This window comes from Parasteatoda tepidariorum, chromosome 9, assembly GCF_043381705.1.
Source record: "Parasteatoda tepidariorum isolate YZ-2023 chromosome 9, CAS_Ptep_4.0, whole genome shotgun sequence".
NCBI classification, from domain to species: Eukaryota; Metazoa; Arthropoda; class Arachnida; order Araneae; family Theridiidae; genus Parasteatoda; species Parasteatoda tepidariorum.
This window is the reverse complement of record NC_092212.1, coordinates 1,778,328-1,800,379: the sequence shown is the minus strand read 5'-3', so window position 1 is coordinate 1,800,379 and position 22,052 is coordinate 1,778,328. Positions and strand designations below refer to the sequence as shown.

At 30.3% G+C, this 22,052-nt stretch overlaps 3 protein-coding genes and 1 long non-coding RNA gene across 7 annotated transcripts in view; 2 read left to right on the top strand and 2 right to left on the bottom strand.

The window, feature by feature from the left end:
* LOC107437810 (aminopeptidase O-like) overlaps positions 1-8,508 on the bottom strand; it is a 38,810-nt gene extending 30,302 nt beyond the window's left edge. For 2 of the 4 annotated variants that reach the window (XM_016049925.3, XM_016049924.3), the window contains exons 1-2: positions 5,147-5,311; positions 927-2,810 (exon numbers count right to left, since the gene is read on the bottom strand). In XM_016049925.3, the coding sequence (XP_015905411.2) occupies positions 927-1,420 (494 nt within the window). In that variant the 5' untranslated portion in view covers positions 1,421-2,810; positions 5,147-5,311. Of the gene's footprint in view, positions 1-926; positions 2,811-5,146 lie in introns of all 4 variants that reach the window. The other 2 variants (XM_071184969.1, XM_016049923.3) reach the window with 2 other exon arrangements.
* LOC139426368 (uncharacterized) overlaps positions 1-22,052 on the top strand; it is a 46,029-nt gene that overhangs the window by 13,604 nt on the left and 10,373 nt on the right. The window lies entirely within an intron of this gene.
* LOC107437809 (gastrula zinc finger protein XlCGF26.1) lies at positions 13,444-16,643 on the bottom strand. The gene has a single exon (XM_016049922.3). The coding sequence runs from the start codon at positions 16,497-16,499 to the stop codon at positions 15,321-15,323; it is 1,179 nt and encodes a 392-aa protein (XP_015905408.1). The 5' UTR covers positions 16,500-16,643; the 3' UTR covers positions 13,444-15,320.
* LOC107437808 (gastrula zinc finger protein XlCGF26.1-like) lies at positions 16,878-19,503 on the top strand. Its single transcript, XM_016049921.3, has one exon. The coding sequence runs from the start codon at positions 17,057-17,059 to the stop codon at positions 18,236-18,238; it is 1,182 nt and encodes a 393-aa protein (XP_015905407.2). The 5' UTR covers positions 16,878-17,056; the 3' UTR covers positions 18,239-19,503.

Genomic DNA, 22,052 nt, shown 5'->3' with positions numbered 1-22,052 from the left:
TTTATTTTATTTTTTAATAAATTTAAAAAGTTTTCAAATAAAATTTATAAAAAAGAAAATAAAAACTATGCAAACTCTTTCAATATGTGTGCTTACATTGAAAGCAATCACAAATTAGCAAAAACGACTGCATACACTAGTTGCATACCCGCCAACTCTTCCAGTTTTTCCTGAAGACTTTATTTTCATATTTAATGAGGGGGTAAAATTTATAGAATTACATTTTATTCTTCTTTAAATAAATAGAGTTTAAAGTGATTTTGACAACCATTACATTTAATTAATTTATACATGCATATAATTGGCTTGTTATCTCCCCTTACAACAATTTTACTTTTGGCCCCAGTTGGGTTCAAAATTGGTTACTACAGGTCCCATAAGAACATGCACCGAGGGACCCATATTGGAATGTCTAGATTTTTCAATATTGGTTTTAGAATTACTTTCACTATTGGAGCAAGATTTATTTTTATCTAGGATCAATATTGAAACATTTTAACATCCCAATTTTTACCCAACATTATAAGTCTATAAAGGTCCAACATATAAAATTATATTGACCCATTATTGAAAGCCATTCTAGGACCAATATTGAAAAATCTACAAAAAACCCAATGTTTACCCAACATTATGAGTCTATAAAGGTCCTACATAGAATATGATATTGGTCTATTATTGAAAGTGTTCTTAAGTGTCGGTTAAATTTTAACGAAACACCAGCATGCAATCTAAATTTAATTGGTCTTTCTCTAACACTAGGAAAACACTTTTTTGAAAAGCGCAGAAGTTGGCAAGTATACAGTTGGTAAATTGTCACATTTTGCAAAGATAAATTTGCAATTTTAAAATTGTTTGACACTCCACTGGGTGAGATTTTATATCTGGTTAACTATAGTGAGAAATTTGAGAAATTAATGTGAACATACTTTCCATCTTGATCTTTTACCCAAAGTAAGGATGGACATGAAGGCAGTGTTTGGTATGAAATTTTGATGACTTTCGGAAAACAAAACTTGCATGATCTTTTAGCAGTCCATATCTTAAGAGACCATTCGCTCAATTGAAAGCATAATGAACTGGTTGCAGAGTGTAGTGATGCATCCAAGTTATTAAACTTAAAACTGTCAACTTCACTCACCGATAAATCGACCTCCGCCACACTATTCACCTGTACCTGATGGCAATCTAAAATGAAGAGAAATGAAGATGTCCCAGAATTGAGCATATTTCGTTCTGAAGATGTTCCTTCGAAGCCATCGGCACATTTACACGTCTGTTCACTTTCAGTAGGAACAGGTTCCAAAAATAAAATAGCATTGCAGTTAAAACATTTTTCCTCAAATTTACACTCAAATTTGAAATTATAATGACGGATTAAAATGTCACACACATTAGATAATAGGGGCAAATCCTCATCCATTACTCACATGTTTGTGTCACTGCATTTGTTTAAAAAAATTTATACTCAGCCCAAGTTCAGTTTCATATTTACTCACAGTTCAAAACAGTTTATCAAATATCAAGATCAACTAACAATTTTTAATACAAATGTTTTTATTCAGGTTCAAAAGGGGTGGCAGATAAAAATGTCATTGACTCTGTATAATAATGGCAAGTTTTTGTGCATCAGTGTACTATTTTCAAGAATATAGTTAATTAATATAAATATAACATACGATCAGAGTTTTTGAATTTTCTCGCAGTTCATAGTTGATAAGAAGCTAAACAAACATTAAAAGGCACATATTAGTAACATTCCGAAAATAAATAAAAAAAAATTAAATAAATATTACGATTTTGAACTCATTGTTCATAATTCATCGTTGAAAGCTCAGGACTAGATGAGGATTTTTCTTTGGATGGATAAGTAAGTGCTTTCATTTCAATATCGGAGGAAATCTCATGCTTCTTCTTTAAAGTCACACCGGCTCTGTATCCGAGGGCACCACCACTGGCAACGCACGCCGCAGTTCCAACAAGCTTAAAACCAACAGCCATTCCCACTGGGCCAAGCAATATGCCACCCGCTATGGCTCCAACTAATGGAAAAGTGGCAGCTTTTAGAAGAGAAGCCTTCTTCAAATAATGAACACCTTCTTGAACATTCTCATGAGCCTCTTCAACGTTACTCTGTATGGTGTTGACTTTTTCTTTTTGGGTGAATACAAATGATGCAAATTTAGTGATGAGACAGTGCACTTCTAGAAGCTCCTTCCTCAAGAAAGACCAATCCGGGAACGCAGACTTAGATGCATGAAATTCCTCTACAGATGAAGTGAGGTAAGCAGTTACAGGCTGTGACTGATTATCCTCAGGTGGTGCTTCACACTCTTGGTCTAGGTGGCAGACCAATTTAGGAAATTCAGGTTTGTTATCTGTGTTTATATCTGGTATTGGTTCATCAGCATCAGGGTGCAATTCTGCGAACTGTGCAATGGCCTCAACAGCTTCTTTTATGGAGTCTTTGATGGCATCATAAAAAAAATCCTGATCTTTATCTTCGACTTTGGTATACAGTTCCTCTAATTCGTACAAATCGGCTTTCAAAAGTTTCAAAGACCTCACTGCCTCGATTTGCTCGGCTCGGAGGCCAGAAAGAGACTTTTTACTTTTCAAAAGTTCGATGTTTTCACTTTTTTCTCTGAGAAGCTGTAAGTGCAGAGGAAGAGCTACAGTAACAATTTGCTCTACGGCTCGCTTGATTCTTTTGTAAGGAACTTTACGCTGATTTGTTTCTGCTGAAATAGTTGATCCATTTTTCAGAGAAGTCATAATAATGCTTCAATTGGTGGCGTAGGTAAAGCAAAAACCTATAAAAGAATTTTATATTTAAATAATAAAAAAAATACAAGGATGTTAGTCAAAAGTTAATTATTCTTATCAAATCATAGTATGTTTCTTCAAAACCTCTTTCTGTATTGTTATACCTATTAAAGATTAATTATCATATGGAATTGCTCAGATGATTATGACTGTATTGTGATACCTATTGCAAATTAATTATTAAATGGAATTTAACTAATTTTTTTCATCTCATAAAAAGGTATCAAAGACCATTCAATGTAATTGACCAACAGCTCAACATATTAACATTTAAATACATAAATAAACAATTTTATTCTTTTCCTCAATCTCAACAACCTTTTGTGGGTCAGAGGGTCATATCGGCTAGTTAGTGAACAGCGATTGCTTAGTGTTATAGGCACTGAGTTTTGTGAAAGACTGCGGTTCAATCCTCAATGAGCCCACCTAACATCAGATCAATGGATACTAGCATGTCCTAACCTTAAAGACCCTCTGGCCTGGCCTACAACAGGCTGTTGCAGCAATGTGTTACTGTTTTTTTATTAAATCAGTCATCGCATATTTCACTGATAACTGGCTGGCATTAAGATTTAACTCACTGACATATTCTATGAATTTAAAATTTCCAAATTAGTACCTATTTATTCCCACTACAATGGCATCCAAATGGTTTTTGTACTCACAAAAGATTTATACAAATACAGATCTTGGTATAAAGTGAACACTCAGTTGTAGTGAACTTTTTTAGTGGTTCCATCCAAACTACCATTTCGATAATGTTAATTTAAATGCTTATAGTGAACAGCTGAAAAATTGGTACTGCAGTTATAGTAAACTCAAATTTCATTGCTGCAATTTTTTGTCAGTCTTATAACTTTAAACTTGCAGGTCAACACAGCTCACCCTATTCAGAATGTGGAAAGTGCATTATGCACATATTTCAACCTCCATATACAACTTCTGTGTAGTAATCCATGATTAATGGCATTATTCGGAGCCTGAAATCACAGAAGGGTATAACTGGTAACCACCAATAGAAAGACAAGACCTCTACATAATTTTTTTTTTTTTTAAATAGCAAGCTTAAAATCCATTAAGCACCTTGACAATTGTATATGACAAAGGAATATCCTCTCTTTTAGAATTTTTTTTTTTTTTTTTTTTTTTTTTTTTTTTTAGTTTCTCATAGAAATCTTAAGGATATTTCCAGATCATGATATGCCTAGCGAATTACAAATAAAGGTGCCAAATTGGGGTGGATCCTAGAATAGCCCATCCTGTGGCGATTTTTTGAAATCTCGCCAAACTAGGTTTNTTTTTTTTTTTTTTTTTTTTTTTTTTTTTTAGTTTCTCATAGAAATCTTGAGGATATTTCCAGATCATGATATGCCTAGCGAATTACAAATGAAGGTGCCAAATTGGGGTGGATCCTAGAATGGCCCATCCTGTGGCGATTTTTTGAAATCTCGCCAAACTAGGTTTCACTGTGGTTGATTGGTATATATTTTGTCCTGTATGTAAGAGAAAAATCAAAATAAAGGTAAGTTAATTTTTATTTAAACTGTTTTCTAATAATAAAAAAATAACTTTGATCCAAGTAATAATTGCCAACTTGGCTGAAGATTTCAAAAAGCTGCCCAGGAGTGGGCTATTCTAGAATTTTACAACAAATTGATTTTTAACCTGCAATTTTCAGAGAGAAAAAAAACTAGTAGAGGTTTGGCCAGGGGAGGCTACTAGTTACACTCTTCGTGTCAATTTCCACCAATGATGTTTTTTTCTTCTTTTTTTTTTAGTTTTCTGGCTGGCCACTATCCAGAAGTCTTGGAGATTATTCTTCTCCTTAAATCAAGTTCCGTAAATCTTTCCTTGTTAAGCACGAATCAAAGCAATCATTTTAGTTTTAAAATTTTTAGATACTTAATTTCTAAAAATAAATTTTTCGAAGAACTTTTTCTGTGAGAGTTCAATGCATAATAAATGAAATATCTTCTGATATTCAATTTTCTAACATATTCACTATAATGACTATCATCGAGTTAAATATTATCAAGTTAACTAAAAATTACTCACGATTAAAAATACTTCTAACAAGATACTATTCGATTTAAAATAAATATCGGAGTAAAATGGTATAAAATAGGTTTTGTATATATAAAAAAAACACAGCGGGAAACGTTTTATAAAAATCCATTCATTTTTATTCCACTGATTAATAAATGACGATACTAGGTTAATAGCTTTCAATATGACGAAATGAGCAATATGTCGTTAGCTAATTGAAATTAATATTTTTTCCTTAATATAAATTTAATTCAGTTACATAACGATTTAAACTTACATATCAGTACAACCATTAATGAAGTGAGCAGATATTATGACGTTTTTTAAAGAAAATAGTTTCGTTTTCTCCTTTAAATCCAGATAAATTTATAATTTTAATAAAGAAATCATTTTCTCAATTTATCAGAAGAAACACTTTTGTTTATTTACCTTTACATATGGTAGAAGTTGTAGTTATTTTCAGTTCATAATCGAAATCTTTTATCTCACATCTGGCAACACTTTCACTCACAACTGGCAAGTATCTAAGAGAGCTATAAGCAAAACAATTTTTAATGACATATGATTCTATCTCTCATTTATTTTCATGGAAAAATCGTACACATTGAAATAGGATTTAGATTGTGATTGTTACAAAAATAATGTCTGGAAAAGTGAATAGAATGAGATATCGGAAAGAAAAGGGCGAAATCGTTGCTTATAGTGAGGCAGCTGTTCGTCACAATTTAGTTCTTCTGGAATATTGTCGTACATCTATGGCTGCTTTATCCGGAAGCACTGCTGGTATTTTAGGTCTTACGGGCTTATTTGGATTCGCATTTTACTTCATAACTGCTATTATGCTTTGGTTATTTTTATTGGCGAAAGCTGGCATTGACTGGGAAAAGTATTTCAGAAGTCGTACGCAGCTGCTAACCAGCGGATTTTTTGGTGGACTGATCACTTACATATTGTTCTGGACTTTTCTTTATGGAATGGTTCACGTTTATTAGAATTACTGCTAAAAATGAAACTGTATATTTTGTTCCACTATTTATTATCAGCCGTTTACTTTGTAATAAATGGGTTTTGAAAATTTTATTTATCAAACTTTAATCAATTACCTATTGACTGTTTTCAATGTACATTGTTGATTTCTTAAAATTTTTTAATAATATTGCTCGTTTTGCAAAATTTGATAATCAGTCATAGGAATTTTAAATTAATAATGTGAAAGCTTGGTCATGTGCAACATTATTAACCTATTTCTGGGTGGTAGAACAGTTTTGTATGTTATAATTCCTGGTTGCAAAGATGGTAAAAAAAAAAAATTTCAATAAATAATGATACTCTGGTAATTTGTTCGTTTTTCCATTGATTAACTTTGTACCTCTGTTATATGCCTGAAGCTACAAAATCAGCATGATTATCACTTGGAAAGGTTGAGTTCAATATTATATGAAAATGAAATGATATTTGATACAAATTGCTTCATGAAGTTTTATGTGATGAAAAAGTGCAAAGCCATTCTGGGGATATTTTTGATACAAAGCCAGTCAGGAGATATATGATCTGTCGCCGATACTGCAATCACCAAGAAACCAAATTAATTAAAGGGTAGAGGTTTGGCCCAGGGTGTCTATGAGTTATACCCCTTCAAGTTAGTCCTCTTTTTGATGTTTTTTTTTTTTTTTTTTTTTTTTTTTTTTTTTTTTTTTTTTTTTTTNTAATAAGAGAGAATATCTTTTTGTAAGAGTTTTGAAATTAAAACAAAAATTGGTAAATTTCAAGAATAAAGTTCGTTTTATGTGGCATACACGAAAAAAATTTTATACTATTTAAAGGAAAATCATTAATTGATAAGTATCTCTAAAAAATCATTTTATCATTACTCAATACAATAACTGGTTTTATATTAGTAAAAAAAGGCATCTATTTCCTAGAATTATAAAAATATAGGTATATTCTAATCAGTATTTTTTAATTCTTTAAATAAATGTGTTTTTCCAATAATCTATAAACTCCAGGTTAACAAGACACCTTAACAGGTACCTAATGTCTTAATAAAACTTAACATAAAATAAGTAAGTACTTTATTTTTCTTATGCTAAGTCCCTGAAATTTTACATTTTATTAGTCACCTGATTATTGTATAAATGGAAATTCAGTCCCCTGAACGTATCACAGGCCTGAATAAGAAAGAAATATTTGGTTGGTTCTACATTCTTAGAACTAAGAAAAATATCATTAGAAAATGGGATTTATTTTTAATAGATATTGCCGATACTTTCATTTTCTATACTTAACACACCTTTTATGTTTATCTAGTAATTTTTCATTTCTTGTTATATTATGTGAGCACACATTGCACCTATTTCTATGAATTTGTGTGTTACACTGATATATTTGAAAATAAAATATAGTATGTGTGTGTTTTTTTTATTGCATATTATTTGTGTTTTAAGCATTGTTGACTAAAGTTAGAATAGTTGATTTTTCCTTTATGTTGTAATTATTATGTTTGTGGATTTTTTTACTACTATCTTAAATTGCTTAACATCAAAGAAACTCATACCCCTGAGATGGTACAGGTTTTTATTTCTGTTGACTGATTCAATTATTTTGAAAGATATATGTTTTAAAGAATTGAATGTACTGCAAATTCTCCTGTTAATTCATTTTCTTTACTATTAGCGATGTAATAAATTGTGATTTGACCGAATATTCAGTGGCCGTATAGCTGATTTATTCTTTAAATCATTAATAAATATTTTTATTCAAAACTTAGCTGTATTATTGGTATGGGGTTAAAGGAAAAAACTTAAATAAAAATGTTTAAGATAATAAAGTTAAATAGATATTAAGATAAAAATATCCTCTTAATTTCTAAAAGCAAAACTTAAATACTAATTATCATATTTACGGAAAACAATTATCCCTGAAACATTGAAAGAGATGAGATAATGGCGATTAGAAATGCTTTTAAAAATGCAGCACAATCCTAAAAACACCTATAAAAAACAAAGGTTATATACAAAAGCAAAACAGAAAAAATGGATCTTAATTTTTGAAAGAAAATTTTGAAGCTAAACATTTCAGTTTTCCAATTACTGTGTTTTCAGGAAAACAAAGATTAAAGTCTAATTGAAACCCTCTTTAATTGCAGCGCCATATTAAAAGTGTCAATAAAAGCAGCAAGTTTGTTTTGTTTTTTTTTTAGTTAGAAACTAAAATGAAATTCTTAATTTTTAGATGAAGGATGCTAAAAATCTTAATTTAACTTTTTCACGTTGCCGTAATTTTAAAACAAAATTACCATAAAAGAATAACATTCATTAGAAATTTTCTAAAAAAAGTGCTTTCGTAATGAACATGTTGGTAAAAAGAAAAGTTAATAAAGAAAAACAAAAGGAAAGCAGAAAAAAATTTGTTCTTAGTTCTGAAATATGACTTTAATGTTGAGAATCACAGTTTACTATATTACTAGTTATTTGTTTTACTGTACAAGAAGAAACTGAAAATAAAATAATAAAGTCTATTAAAAACGCTCTGCTAACATGCTTCACTGTAATTAAAACAAAAAAAACCCACAAAATTCTTGATTTTTAAAACATACAATTGTGGGGAAAAAACTTGCCTGGATATAATTGAAAAAAGAAAAAAAAATCAGCAGTACAAAACTCATAGTTCAGTATAAAGTAATTTAGTTTCAATTCTTCGATTTTCTGTGTTCAAAACATAAATTAACAAGTTTTAGAACTCAACAAATATGTGTAAAAACTATTTCTAATAATGTAAAGAAGATAATAAAATTTTTGATTATTCTTCACTAAATCTATTGAGTTTTCCGCTATTATTTGATTATTCTTCCCTAAATCTATTGAAATTTCAATAAGAACTTAGTCGAAAAATAATCTTACAAATAATACCGAATAGTGACTGAATATTCGTTACATTTTTACTTAAAAGTATAACTATGTTTAGTTATATTTTTAATTCATTCTGAGTTAATTTAACAATAAGCTAAAATTTTTAGGAATATGAAACAACACTCATTGCTGTTAAGCTATGCATCCTAATTTAATCGAATATTACTGATAAAGACTTGGAAGAGGGAAAACAAGTTATAATCATAACAAAAACAGTAAGGGAAACAGATATAACTAAGTTTTGAAGAAGTTTTATTAAACCACTTTAAGTATGTTTTATTATTATAATTAATTTTATATTTGTAATGTAATTTGTATAATAAATTAGTAATATACATAATATATGTGTTATTAACCACTTCAATATCAATCGAAGTTCTTGTTTAATTGTGGATAGTTGTATCACAAAGATAAGTTTGATAATGAACCAAAAACAAATTTGCCTATAAATACAAAAAATAACTGAAATTTCAGCAAAAAAAATTTATGTGTGAAACATATATCTGTAAAATATTAGCAATGTTCAAAAAAATAATATCGATAGAACTTTGTTGATCGTGCGAATATGAATTGCAATGTGTCATTTTCGAAACATTCTGCACATCTGGTTTACTGAGTCTTGAGAATAAGCTTTTATTTTTGAGTACTCTGAACACATTGACTTTTCAACATTTTATATAATTTATGAACAATACAAGTCTTTATAAGTGCATTATATTGCATGTTTTAAAATAATCTATCTAATGGACAGATTAGGGCTTTTGTTTTCATTTCACAGTAATTTACTTTTCAGATGAGTCATCACAGGGTTTACTAATAACATGCCCTATCCTAAGATCGCTCTTTATGATGAGTCTATTAACAGTACGTTCAATAGAAAGTTTCTTCTCTTTTAATGATGAAACAGTTCAATATTGTCAATATAGATGGTTGACTGAATGTAAACAATCTTTCTAAAACAGGAAAAAATTTAGAAAACTTCTGGTGAATCCTGCAGCTTACGAGGCAATGTGTGATAAAGCTTAATGTTCTAGAAAGTTTTATTATTGTGATTTTCGTTCAAATTTATGCAAAATTTTACCATTTGTAGCAGTATTCTGTAATTTATAAATTCTAACAGGTTGTGAGCCTAAAAGAAATTTAAGAAAATATCGCAATATAAATAAAGTGTAAGGTTTGTTACGTTTTGAATGTTATCCCTATTTGGCTATAGTCGTGTAAAATATAGTCTTTTGTGTAGCATTAGAGCATACTTGTGGGGTCTTCTGAATTCATTTGTTGTTTGTTTCATATAAAGTTAAATTGAAAGAACGAGTAATATTGCGAACACTACAAGTATAATAATATCCAGAGGCACACTTTTCGAAGCTTAGAAAATCAATCGGGTGTAGTAACCCGGAAGTCTTACAATGAATTTTAACCCCTAGCGATATATCTGTGCCCCGCTTTACACAGTCAACCATCCATAAGCCAGAATTTGAATTAAGTTTGAAAATATGTTGGACAAAGGTGTTGACCGCAATTACAAGTTGAGCCGCACTGGCTCAGGGGATTGAGCGTTCGCCTTCCAAAGAGGTGGTCCGTGTTCAAATCCCAGTCGATATGAATTCTGCAACCGGCTTGCACCGACCAAAGCACTGACTTGAAATATCCTCAGTGGTAGGCGGATCATGGGAGTCCCTTTGCCGTCAAGCTAACAGTGGGAGGTTCCTGTTGTCTTCCTCTCCATGTAACGCAAATGCGGGTTAGTTCCACCAAAAATCCTCCACGAAGGCAAATTTCATCCACTACTTGACCCAGGAGTTCCCTTGTCTTCTGGATTGAATTCAAAATGACAAGGCTACGGAGTTGAACATTAGTAGTTGATGGCTAGTTCAACCGTGGTTCACATTGTCGTGTATCTGGCCACTCAGATATAGATGAAATAAAGAGTTAACTATCATCCAGCTTGATGTTATTGTATGCATATACATGTTTCCATTGTGAGTAAAATATTAAGGTGATATTTGGTGCTATGCCCATCCTTGATCATTCAAATAATTAAAATATAATGCGCCTCGGTAGTCTTGCATATGTAAATACAGAAAAAACTTGATGACACTTAGGTTATTTAACATCCCTTCTTGCACGCATTAATAACAATGAATCATAGGAAAATTTAATGCCCTAAAAAGTTGTATCAAACATTTTATTCAACAGTTGCTATTGTTAGAATACAAATCAAATGTTGGAAAATTTTTGTGATGAAAATGCAGTTTTCAATTTAGCTGAAATCCGGAGTAGTTTAGAGAGGAAAAAACATTTGGAAAAAAAGCTAGAGAAACATGTAACTGCATGATCAAGAAAGGATAAAGGTCAATATCCGATTTCATTGATAATGTAATTTCCGTCTAGAAAACACTGCTTCTGATGAATTTCTAGATAGTTTTAAATTATTATTCCAAAATCGATTCTTAATAGGAACTTAACTAACATAATATCTACTCGTGCAATAAAAAAAATAAATAAGAAGAAATACAAATTGAACGGAATAGAATAAAAATTGCAATATTTAAAAAACAAGGCCTAATATGATGAAATTGAAGATTAATTTTTAAAAATATCTCTCCGAAGGTGAAACTTAGATGCTAAAAACAGATGGTTACTGTTTTATTTCCCAATGTATTATACAAGCAAAAATAAATGTAAATAGTAATTTCTGGAGAAAACAAATTTTTTAACAGTTTCATTATGAAGGTCAACTAATTAGAAAGAAAAATATTTATCGAATTCATTATTCATTGTGTAATCATCAAAACTCTGGAATATCTGAATATACATATCATAACATAAAGACACGATATATCACTTCTCTTTCTAAGGCAAATTGACCTTTAATTATAAAATAATCATTCAAAAATTACTTTTAATAAATGCACTTTACTTATCCTAACCAGGATAATCTTTACTAACATATTCAAAATAAATAATTCCTACAAGACTAGAAACAGGATTCAGCTATGGTGCACCATTTTCTATGAATCGAATTTTATAAAATATTTAAATATACAGGGGTGTGATTCTTCCGCGGATTTCTGCTTTCTTTTTTTTTCTTCAGATTTTTCCATTTTCCCCGCTAATTTCCGCGGAAAGTTTTTTTTGAACAAGTTAAAATATTTTATGAGGAATTTAATTTTCCGTGGAGCGAAAGTATTGAAGTCCTCATTCCTCCCTCTGAAGTTTCTCTAAAAATCATTTCCTTGGGATAAAACTGGTTGACCTTTATACAGGGATGAGATTTTTCGCTTTTGCCACTCGAATTTCAGCCTTTTTATCAAAAACTCCGATTCTCCAAAAGTTTCGTTTTTTTTTTTTTTTTTTTGAAAATTCAGTTGTTGAAATAAAATAATTATATTTATTTAGGATTTTCAAAGATAAGCAGAAAATTCAAACTACGTCCTAGCTGCTAACCCTTTCATATTTTTACTTATTTTAGCTATTTTCTCCGCTTTTACGCACAAAAAATAAGATTTTCCGTATTTTTATTCGTCTGCCCGATGGCTCATATTTTTGCAATTCAGACGTTATGACCCTGCTGTCTGACGTGAAAGCAAACGAAAAAAATAATAATAAATAGAGGTGGATTTGCAGTGAAAATATTTATTTGCTCATTCAATTAATCTTGTAAATTTTTATTTATTATGTTTAAACAAAAACAATACAGACAAGCCTTTTAGAAATCCATAGTCCAGACTCTGCAAATATCTTGATTCTTATTAACGCGATTTTATTATCAAACATCGATTTTCGTATTTACCAAGTTGCACATTGTGATTCTTATTCAGGCGACTTAAATATTGTACATTGTGATGCTTATTTACGAGATTTAAAAATCCAATATCGCGATTTGTATTAACGCGCTTTTAAAACCCTATGTAGTGATTCGTATTCGCGTGAGCTTAAAATCCTTTGTCGTTTTTGCGCTTGTAATATCAAACATCGATTTTCGTATTTATACGCGCTTTAAAAATTAGACATTGTGATTTGTATTCACGAATTAAAAATTATGCATTGTGATACGTATTTACGTGATCTAAAAATTGTGCATCATGATTTGCATTTTTTAGAATTCGATATAGAGTTTCATATTCACGTGATTTAAAAGCCTCATATTGGGATTCATATTCTCTCAATTTAAAATCATGCATGTGATTCATATTCATACAATTTTAAAATTAATCATGGGGATGACTTACAAGTTTAAAAATTACACTTTTTTTTGTCAAATTTGTGCATATATATATTCTTGGATTTCCTCTTTTTTACTTTCTGACCACTCTCATCACTGAATAAATGTATATAAATCATAAGGGTGTATCCTAGAATAGCCCATTCTGAGTTAATTTTTTTTTTTAAATTTCACCAAACAAGTGTTTGAAATCATGGACGAGTGAATTTTAAACTATATTGAATGCAAAAGGTAAGAGAGCCATGATTGAATGATGTATGAATCAAAATTTAATTTTGAAAAGGTATGAATGCCCTAAATGTTTGATTGAGCGAAAGGATACAGTGGATGGTTTTGAATGGAGATGTTGAAAACGTGGATTGAATGTGGCGGTACATGATGTTTGTCAGAATTTTAGGAGAGGTTTACCCTCCTGTGTCAAACAATGAGCCATCAGAGTAAATTTAAGATTTTTTTTATTCTATTAAAAATATTTTAATATATTAATAATCATTTAAATTAACATTGTAATCATTTTTTTTAACAATCGAAAAGCAACGTTTATCCCAGTAATAATCACCAATTTGGAGAGATTTCAAAAAGTCGCCAAGAGGTGTGCTACTCTAGAATTACTAATCATAAATAAGTTATAAATATTTTAATACACATACTTTAATACTGAAAGGGATATTATTTTTTACACTTCAACAAAAATATTGCAAAAAAAAAATAATAATAATTCTTAATATACCCGCTTTTAGATTCTATTGCAGTTCTCTAAGAATAATGACAACAATTAAAATAGATTATTATATTAGATAGATTAGAAGTTAATTACTACTGGATATTCCCACATCAATCTCTGTTCCAACGAAAATTCGCAAGAAAACTTACTTGATTCTAGTACTTGAAATAAATTCTTAAAAATATCAAGGAGTGGATTATCAAATTCATTGATATCTTTCAATTATTCTTATTTGTCACTCTGTGGTTGTCCACCACAACTTGTTAACTGATTTGTTTTAGGTATATTGTAACATGAAAATTCTTCCCATTTTAATAATAATATAAATCTGAAATAATTAAAATACACAAAGTCAATGAAAATTAAAATTTTTAAAAGATTTTTAACTACTACAAAATATTTTTTCAAATAGTTCTTTCAATCTGCATAATTGGTATTTATCTACTTCATCGGCGCAAGCAATTAAGTTGCCAATAAAAAAAATAATAGATTTTTTGTTTTGAATAAATACAAAATTGAATAAATAAATATATTGGCTGAATTTACTTGCATTGGCAAAAGGGATGAGTACCTTAGTTTATATGCATGTATATTTATTATTAATCAACAAGAATCTTAAGAATTAAAACCAATAATTAGTTATGAAAGATAAAAACACTTAAAAAATTATTAAAAATCATATCACATAAAGTGCAGGCTTGAAGAATGTTTGAAATACACGAATACTGCCTCAGTGTTTTACAGAAAATCTTTTTCTTTTTTAATTCATTTTTGAATAGTGTTAATAAGATTGCTTTTATGCAACATAAATATAAACTTGTTTGTCAACAAAGTTATACTGTGACACATAATAACAGAAAAATTTTAGTCTAATATATGTGAATACGCGGTAACTCTGATACTAAACAGGGTCGGCAAAAATTATGATTTTAAAAAAATATTCAAATTTTTTGATTGAAATCTATTTTTTAATTATATCTTTTTTTTTAAAAAAAATAGCTAAAAATTAATATGTATCTATGAAACAATATGCTAAAATGATTAATATTTCTCACAGAAATTATTAACTAGTCGCTGAATAAATAAAATTATGGTTATTTTTGTTCAGACCAAAAAAAGAATTTTAAAGATAGAGGGGCAATTTAAGCACAGCCACTAGGGCGTGAGAAAATATGATGAGTGGAAAAAATTCATGCCACTTTTAGTTTTTATTAAATAGTCTATTTTGAAATAAAATATTTTCCATACATCTCCCTCTCATTATTAATTTTTAAAAACTCTTATTATCAATGAAAAAAAAAAAAGACTAAAAAAATCATCCCTTAGAGAATATGCATATTTATTAATTATATTGTACAAAAAATATTCTAAACTAGCTTTTTTTTCCAGATTTCAATTTTTTAAAACAAGTTAAATTTATTTAAATCAATGATTTTAAAAAAATCATATTTGATTTAAATCAATGTATTTTTAACTAGAGTCAAGTGATTATGATTAAAATAAAGTGATTTAAATCATGCCAACCCTGCTAAGCAATAATTTTTTATAATAAAAAAAACTGTGTGATAGTAACTTTAAAATACACATATAGTTACTTAGCAGAAACCTGAAATTTTATAAAGCTACATTCAATTAAACTTTCACCATTTTTCAAAACAAAATTCTGATCAAAAATTTGAGCAGCATTTTTCATTTTGTGGATGGCAGAATGTTTTTGAAGCGATTCTTCCGTAAGGAATTTTGACGAACAAATTTCGCATTCAAAACACGCTACATTTGCCTCTTTACGAATATTATAATGTATTTTCAAGGACTTTTTCGAGATGAATTTTTCACTACAAACGTTGCAATCGAAGATGATCACATTTCCGTGCAGTCGCATGTGTTTCGTAAGATTGCATCTCAATTTACTACTTTTTCCGCATATTTCACAAACGAATGGCCTGTCGGGGGAATGGATTTTAACATGAGATAAAAGGTGTGTTCGCACTGGGAAACCTTTACCGCACACGTCACACACGTGTGGCTTTTCTTTTGTGTGGGTCATAAAATGATAGCGAAGACAGCCTTTATGATTATACTTCTTACCACACAACTGACAAGCAAATTCCTTCTCTTTTGAATGTGATTGACAATGATTTCGAAGAGTACTTCGATCGTTAAATCTTTTTTTGCAAACATCACATTCGAAATCTCTCAAATTGGCATGAATTAAAAGATGTCTTTTGAGAACTATTTTAGTAGATAATTTTTTTCCGCAAACATCACACTGAAAATTTGGTTTTGCTTCGGTGTTGTGAATTTGGGAATGACTTTTTAAACTCTCCTTTGAAACCAGCTCCTTGCCGCAAATGTGACAGGCGTAAGGCGTCTCCTTTTCATGGATTCGTTTATGCCAGCGAAGTCTGCCAGCAACTCTAAAACTTTTCTCGCACACATCACATGGGTAAGGTCGTTCGTCAGAATGAACCTTCATATGGTTTAGGAGTACAATTCTTAATTTAAAAGCTTTCTGACAAACTTCACATTGGAACGGTTTTTTATCAGAGTGAACAATTTGATGTTTCCGGTGAGAAGACTTAGTTTTGAAAACTTTCCCGCAAATCTGACACGGATAGGTGACAATCGGAGAATGCGTCTTCAAGTGCTTTTCTAGATCCCTGACACTTTTAAAACCATTCTGACAAACGGTGCAATTTGAATACTTTGGTTGGCGGTTAAAATCAACTTTCCAAACAACTAATACTGGATTAAGTTGCTCAGCTTGCATTTTTCTAAAATAAAGAATTCTCTATTAGCTTTAGTGGATATTCAGTTTTTATTAATATTGATGAAAACAAAAACAAGATTCATTTTTTGCTGTCTACTTCTGCCCGACTTTTGTAATGAATATATTGAGATAATGCTGAGATATCGAAATGTTGTTCGGATTGCATGCTATTTACGCATCTTCAATCAGGGGAAAATGAGAATCTGATTGGCGAAATATATCCACCCATGATATACTCACCAATCACGCTCTCTTATTTTTGCGACGACTATCGGAGCTGCGGTAATGTCATAAAGTGTAAACGGTCCCTTAGAGGAAGAACTCAGATTATTTCTGTAAACCGATATCAAGTATTTTGTTTTTAATCAAGCAGAAATAGATAGTTTAGAGTGGTCGATGAAGCTTATTATAAATCGATTTAAATTAAAAACATAAATGAAAAATTTATAGAAAGTCTGATTTTTTTTCTTAACAAAATATATATATAAATAATTAAGAATAGAAAATCATTACCTATTGGTAAACTTCAAAAAATAGTCATTTATGCTTTTATAAAAATGCAAGAGAAACAATTAACTCCAGTCTTTCTTGTTTGGAAAGTGGATTTTACCAATCAACAAAACTTTTCAAAGTGTAATGTGTGTCAAAAAAGATTTAAGAGTGTTAAGGGCCTTCAACAGCATTTAATCACACACGCTTCCAATTCTCCATGCATTTGTCAGACTTGCGGGAAGGCTTTTAAAACAAGGTCTTACCTCAATAAACATCAAATTGTTCATTCTGATAAAGAACCGTTCAAATGTAAAATGTGTCAGAAAACTTTTAAATTAAGACATAGACTCTTTAGTCACCTGAAAGTACATTCAGATGTGCGACCTTTTTCTTGTGACATTTGTAAGAGAGGTTTTAAGGAAGAAAGGAAACTTCAGTCACACAAGTTGGTCCACTCAAATAAAAAGCCGTATTCGTGTCACATTTGCGGAAAACAGCTCATAACAAAATACGGTTTAGAAAATCATTATCGTATTCATAGTAATGAATTAAAACAAGCTGCTAAAACATTCGAGTGTGAAATTTGTGGTAAAAAATTTGGCGTTAAGAATACTCTGAACAGGCATCTCTTGACTCACACAGATGTAAGACCTTTCGAGTGTGACATTTGCAAAAAAAAATTTAACGATGAGAGCACTCTCAGAAATCATCGTCACTCACATTCGAAAGAGAAAGTTTTTATTTGTCAGTTGTGCGGGAAAAAGTATGGTCATCCTACTGGACTTCGGTATCATTTCTTGACCCACACCAAGGAAAAGCCACACACATGTGACGTGTGTGGAAAGAGTTTCGCAATACGGACGCATCTCCGATCGCACATGACTATACATTCTTCTGAGAGGCCGCACGTTTGCAACCTGTGTGGAAAGAGTACTAAACTGAGAGGCAATCTTCTAAAACACATGCGATTGCACGAAGATACGTCGCTTTATCGTTGCACTGTTTGCGATGAGAAATTCATCTCCAAGAAATCTCTCAGAGCCCATTCTAGTATTCGTGAGGAGGACACAGTGTTGGTTTTTGAGTGTGATACATGCTCATCGAAATTTCTTTCAGAGGAATCGCTTCAAAAACATTCTGCCATTCATAAGATGAAAAATGATATCCATATTATTGATCAAAATTTGGTTTTGAAAAATGGTGAAAGTTGCATTCAATGTAGCATTGAAAAAATTCCTTTCAAATAGCCACAAATATGTATGAAGCAGTATTATTTTATAACTGTCTTTAACAGTTGACACAATTTTGAATTTACAACTACCAGTGTTCAACTCCATTGCCTTGCAATTTTGAACCCAATACAGAAGACAAGGGAACTCCTGGATCAAGCATTGGGAGAAATTTGCTTTCACGGAGGACTTTTTGATGGAACTACCCCTCATTTGCGTTACATGGAGAACCATAAAAACCTCCCACAGTTAGCCTCATGGCAAAAGAACTCTTAACCCATGATCTGTCTACCACTGAGGATATTTTACGTCTGCACTGTGGTTGGTGTGAGATTCATATCAACTAGCTTCACTTCGATTAAAATCTGGGTTATTTCGTTGGGAGGCGACTGCTCTATCCTCTGAACCACCATGGCTAATTATTAAAACTAAAATAAGTTTTAGATTATAAAAAAAAATACTTCAAGATTTTCCTTATGTTATTTTTAGTCATAAATTTAGCCATTTTTTGCAATTTGTATATATTGGGATGATTTTCTCAGAATATTAACTTTTCCGTAAGTCCATTTGGAAAAATTATATAATCTCATAATTAACTTGATTTTTAATAGTTTCTTAAATATACAAATCAATGAAAAAAAGTTTGAAAATTTTGTGACAAAATGTGAATGCCGTCTCTTCACATTTTAAAAACACTCAGAGAAAATATTTCAATATTTTTTCTGTTAATCAATCATTAATAAGTAAATGAAAGAAAACGTCATAGATAATATTTAATTTTTTTTTTTTTAAATTTATTTAGAAATTTAAAGAACTACTAAACAGTTTCATAAGAATTTTTTTTTCATTGTAGAAACATCTTTGTATGACTGATATTTTTATATTACCTTAAGTAAAACCACATAAACACATAATTTAAAACCAAAACTTGTTTGTCATTTTAAAATGGGTTTTTGTGTAGTGGTACAATAAACTGGAAACTATATTTTTTTTTTAATTTCTAGATGAATTTTTTTTCCTAACTACCCCATTTTTTGTATAATAATTAAAAAATGTTATAGATATTGTTTATTTTAAAATATAGTTTGTATATTACAACTAAATTGTTTTTGGTTTAGAAATTAGCCTTGGTGGCATTTTTTTAATGACACATAATTTCTTTTCTTTTTTTTTAATCTTATGCATGTAACAATTTCTCATCCTAACAGACCCGTAAAATTTTAACTAACTTTTTAATTGAGTAGAAGTTTAACTTAATCCACTTTTTATCACCTGTACCAGAGATGGGCAAACTACGGCCCGCGGGCCAACTGTGGCCCGTCGGAAGGTTTCATCCGGCCCGCGGATGGAATTTTAACTTTGACGATCCAGGGCAAATATAAAAAATATGCATCTATTTTCTTGTCGAGTTTGTTTAAAGCTATTTATGTTCTTTCTTTTTTAACAAAGTACTGATGACCTTTTTACTTTCTCTATTTTTGTTCTACAAGACATAAATTGATGGAAATAGCACAGAGAGCTTCAATCGATAAAATGTTGAAAGCAGAAGTTCATTATAGAATAGCTGTAGATTGGTGTTTGTCTTTCTCGAGGAGCAAACTTATGGAATCTAATATAGGTGAATTATGCTTCACATGTTGCAGACTGTGCATTTTAAGCTCCAACGAGAGGACAATCTAGCAATCATCTGATGCAGTTGTTTCTAAATATGCCAATGTTTGAGTTTTACAAATCATTGCCAAAATCTAGTACAGTGAAACCTCCGTTAAGCGGACATTCATGGGACCAAAAAATTTGTCCGTTTATGAGAGTTGTCCGTTTACGGGAAGGGTACCCTAATAACGAAATTTAACACCGTAAATTGTTTTTNTAAGACTAAAATTTTATTAAATGCCTTAATTGTCATTTACCATGATCCATTTAGTCAAGTTGGTGGCAAATATGATAATTTTTATATAAACATGAGTGTTCTAGCACTTAATTTTTGCATCAAGAGAGTTAATATATTTGCAGGAAATAAAATACTTTAAATTACTAGAACTCATTTAATAAAAATACTTTTTCATTTAAAAAACTTTTCCCTTTTATCAATAATTGATTTAGCAAATATATATATATATATATACAGTAGAGTCCCGATTATCCGAGCCCCGGTTATCCGAGTTTCCACCTTAACCGAGCTATCAAATATTTCAAGTATTTTTTTTGTTCTAGTTTATTTTTAAAAAAACCGCTGAAAAATAAATCTGAATTTTATCTTCCAAACACTCAGAAAAACAAAATCCAACAACTTGGTCTGATGATTATCGTTAATATCGCCAATAATGATAATGAATCTAGTGAAGATGATCAAGACAGTGATTATTAAAATCAACATATAAAAATCTCTCTTACAGATGGACTAAAAGCTATCGAATGTACTATTGAATATATAGAACAACAAAAAGAGGCGACACCAGCCTTCCTGTTATTCCTCAAAAAGGCGAAACATAACTACAGAAAAGCGCCATAAGTTACGTAGAACGAAAAACGATTAAGGACTTTTTTTAAGTAAAAACTATTTAATTCTCGTAAAGTATGCTTTTTAAATGTTTCTAAGTAAGCTTTTTAATTATAATCTGAATTGTATGTGATATACTCGTTTACATTTCGTATTTCTTAAATATATTACATTTATATCTTCTCTTTTTCTTTCCGTTTTTATACTCTTCGCTTTAACCGAGTTTTTCAGTTATCCGAGTTTGTTGCGGTCCCCATTAACTCGGATAATCGGGACTCTACTGTATAAGTTAATAAAACTTATTGTTTTTCTTAATTTTCTTTGTATTTTTTGTATTTATTTATTATGCTATATATATATATATATACAAACATACATTTATTGTGAAAAGTGATTACTCAAATTCGATATTCACGCATGGTATTAAAAATTGGGTTTTTTTACAATCATGACTTTCATAGCAATAACCATTAAAAAAGGGATTGAGAAACTAAATAGACTCACAATGCAATCTGTGCAAATTGAACAAATTAAAAAGTTATAACTCAAATTTGCAATTCAAAATTTTTAAAATCTTTTATTTTAAGAAAAAAAAACTTCAGTGTTTTCAGAAACTCCAGCAGGCCACAGGTTTTCAACCTAATTTATGATTAAAAACACATCACTTGTAGTACAGAAAAATCTCCCACTGGTCTCCTTTTCCTGAAAATAGTTTATTTTTAGCCTTTTCAGGCAAAGTTGCCTCATGCCGAAAATGGTTGAATGGCTGAAACCCCCCAAGATGCACCTTATTTGTAGTAGCAGGAATTGAACTATCAACACTATGATTGCCTGCTGTATGAATGCTTAAAAATTTCTATGGAACAAGATTCCTACAACTCTTGGCGACCACCTTAAAAGATGCAGCTTATCAGTAATAATGCAATCGAACTGCCAAGTCTGTGACCGAATTTATAGGAGTTAACAATAAATATCTTGAATGTAATGACCCATATGGGAGAGAGAAATGTATTTAGTAATGATCAGTTAAAATTAATGCAAGCACAAAATGAAAACTACGATACACCGTGGTACAAAATTTATGCTAGCATCAAGTGGCCACTGTTCAGAAATCGCTATTTAGTCCTTAAGAAGACTTTTGATGTTATAAACATTCGGCCGTACTTCGGAGGTCGTTAAGGCGGTCATTAATGGAGGTTTTGATGTACAATTATTCTAATATTAAAAAATAACAAGTAATTGAAACAAATCAAATTTCTAAAATATGCAAATATTGTTTTCTTCTTTTTAAGAAGTCTTGTAAAAAATGAAGGAGTATGTGATATAAATACA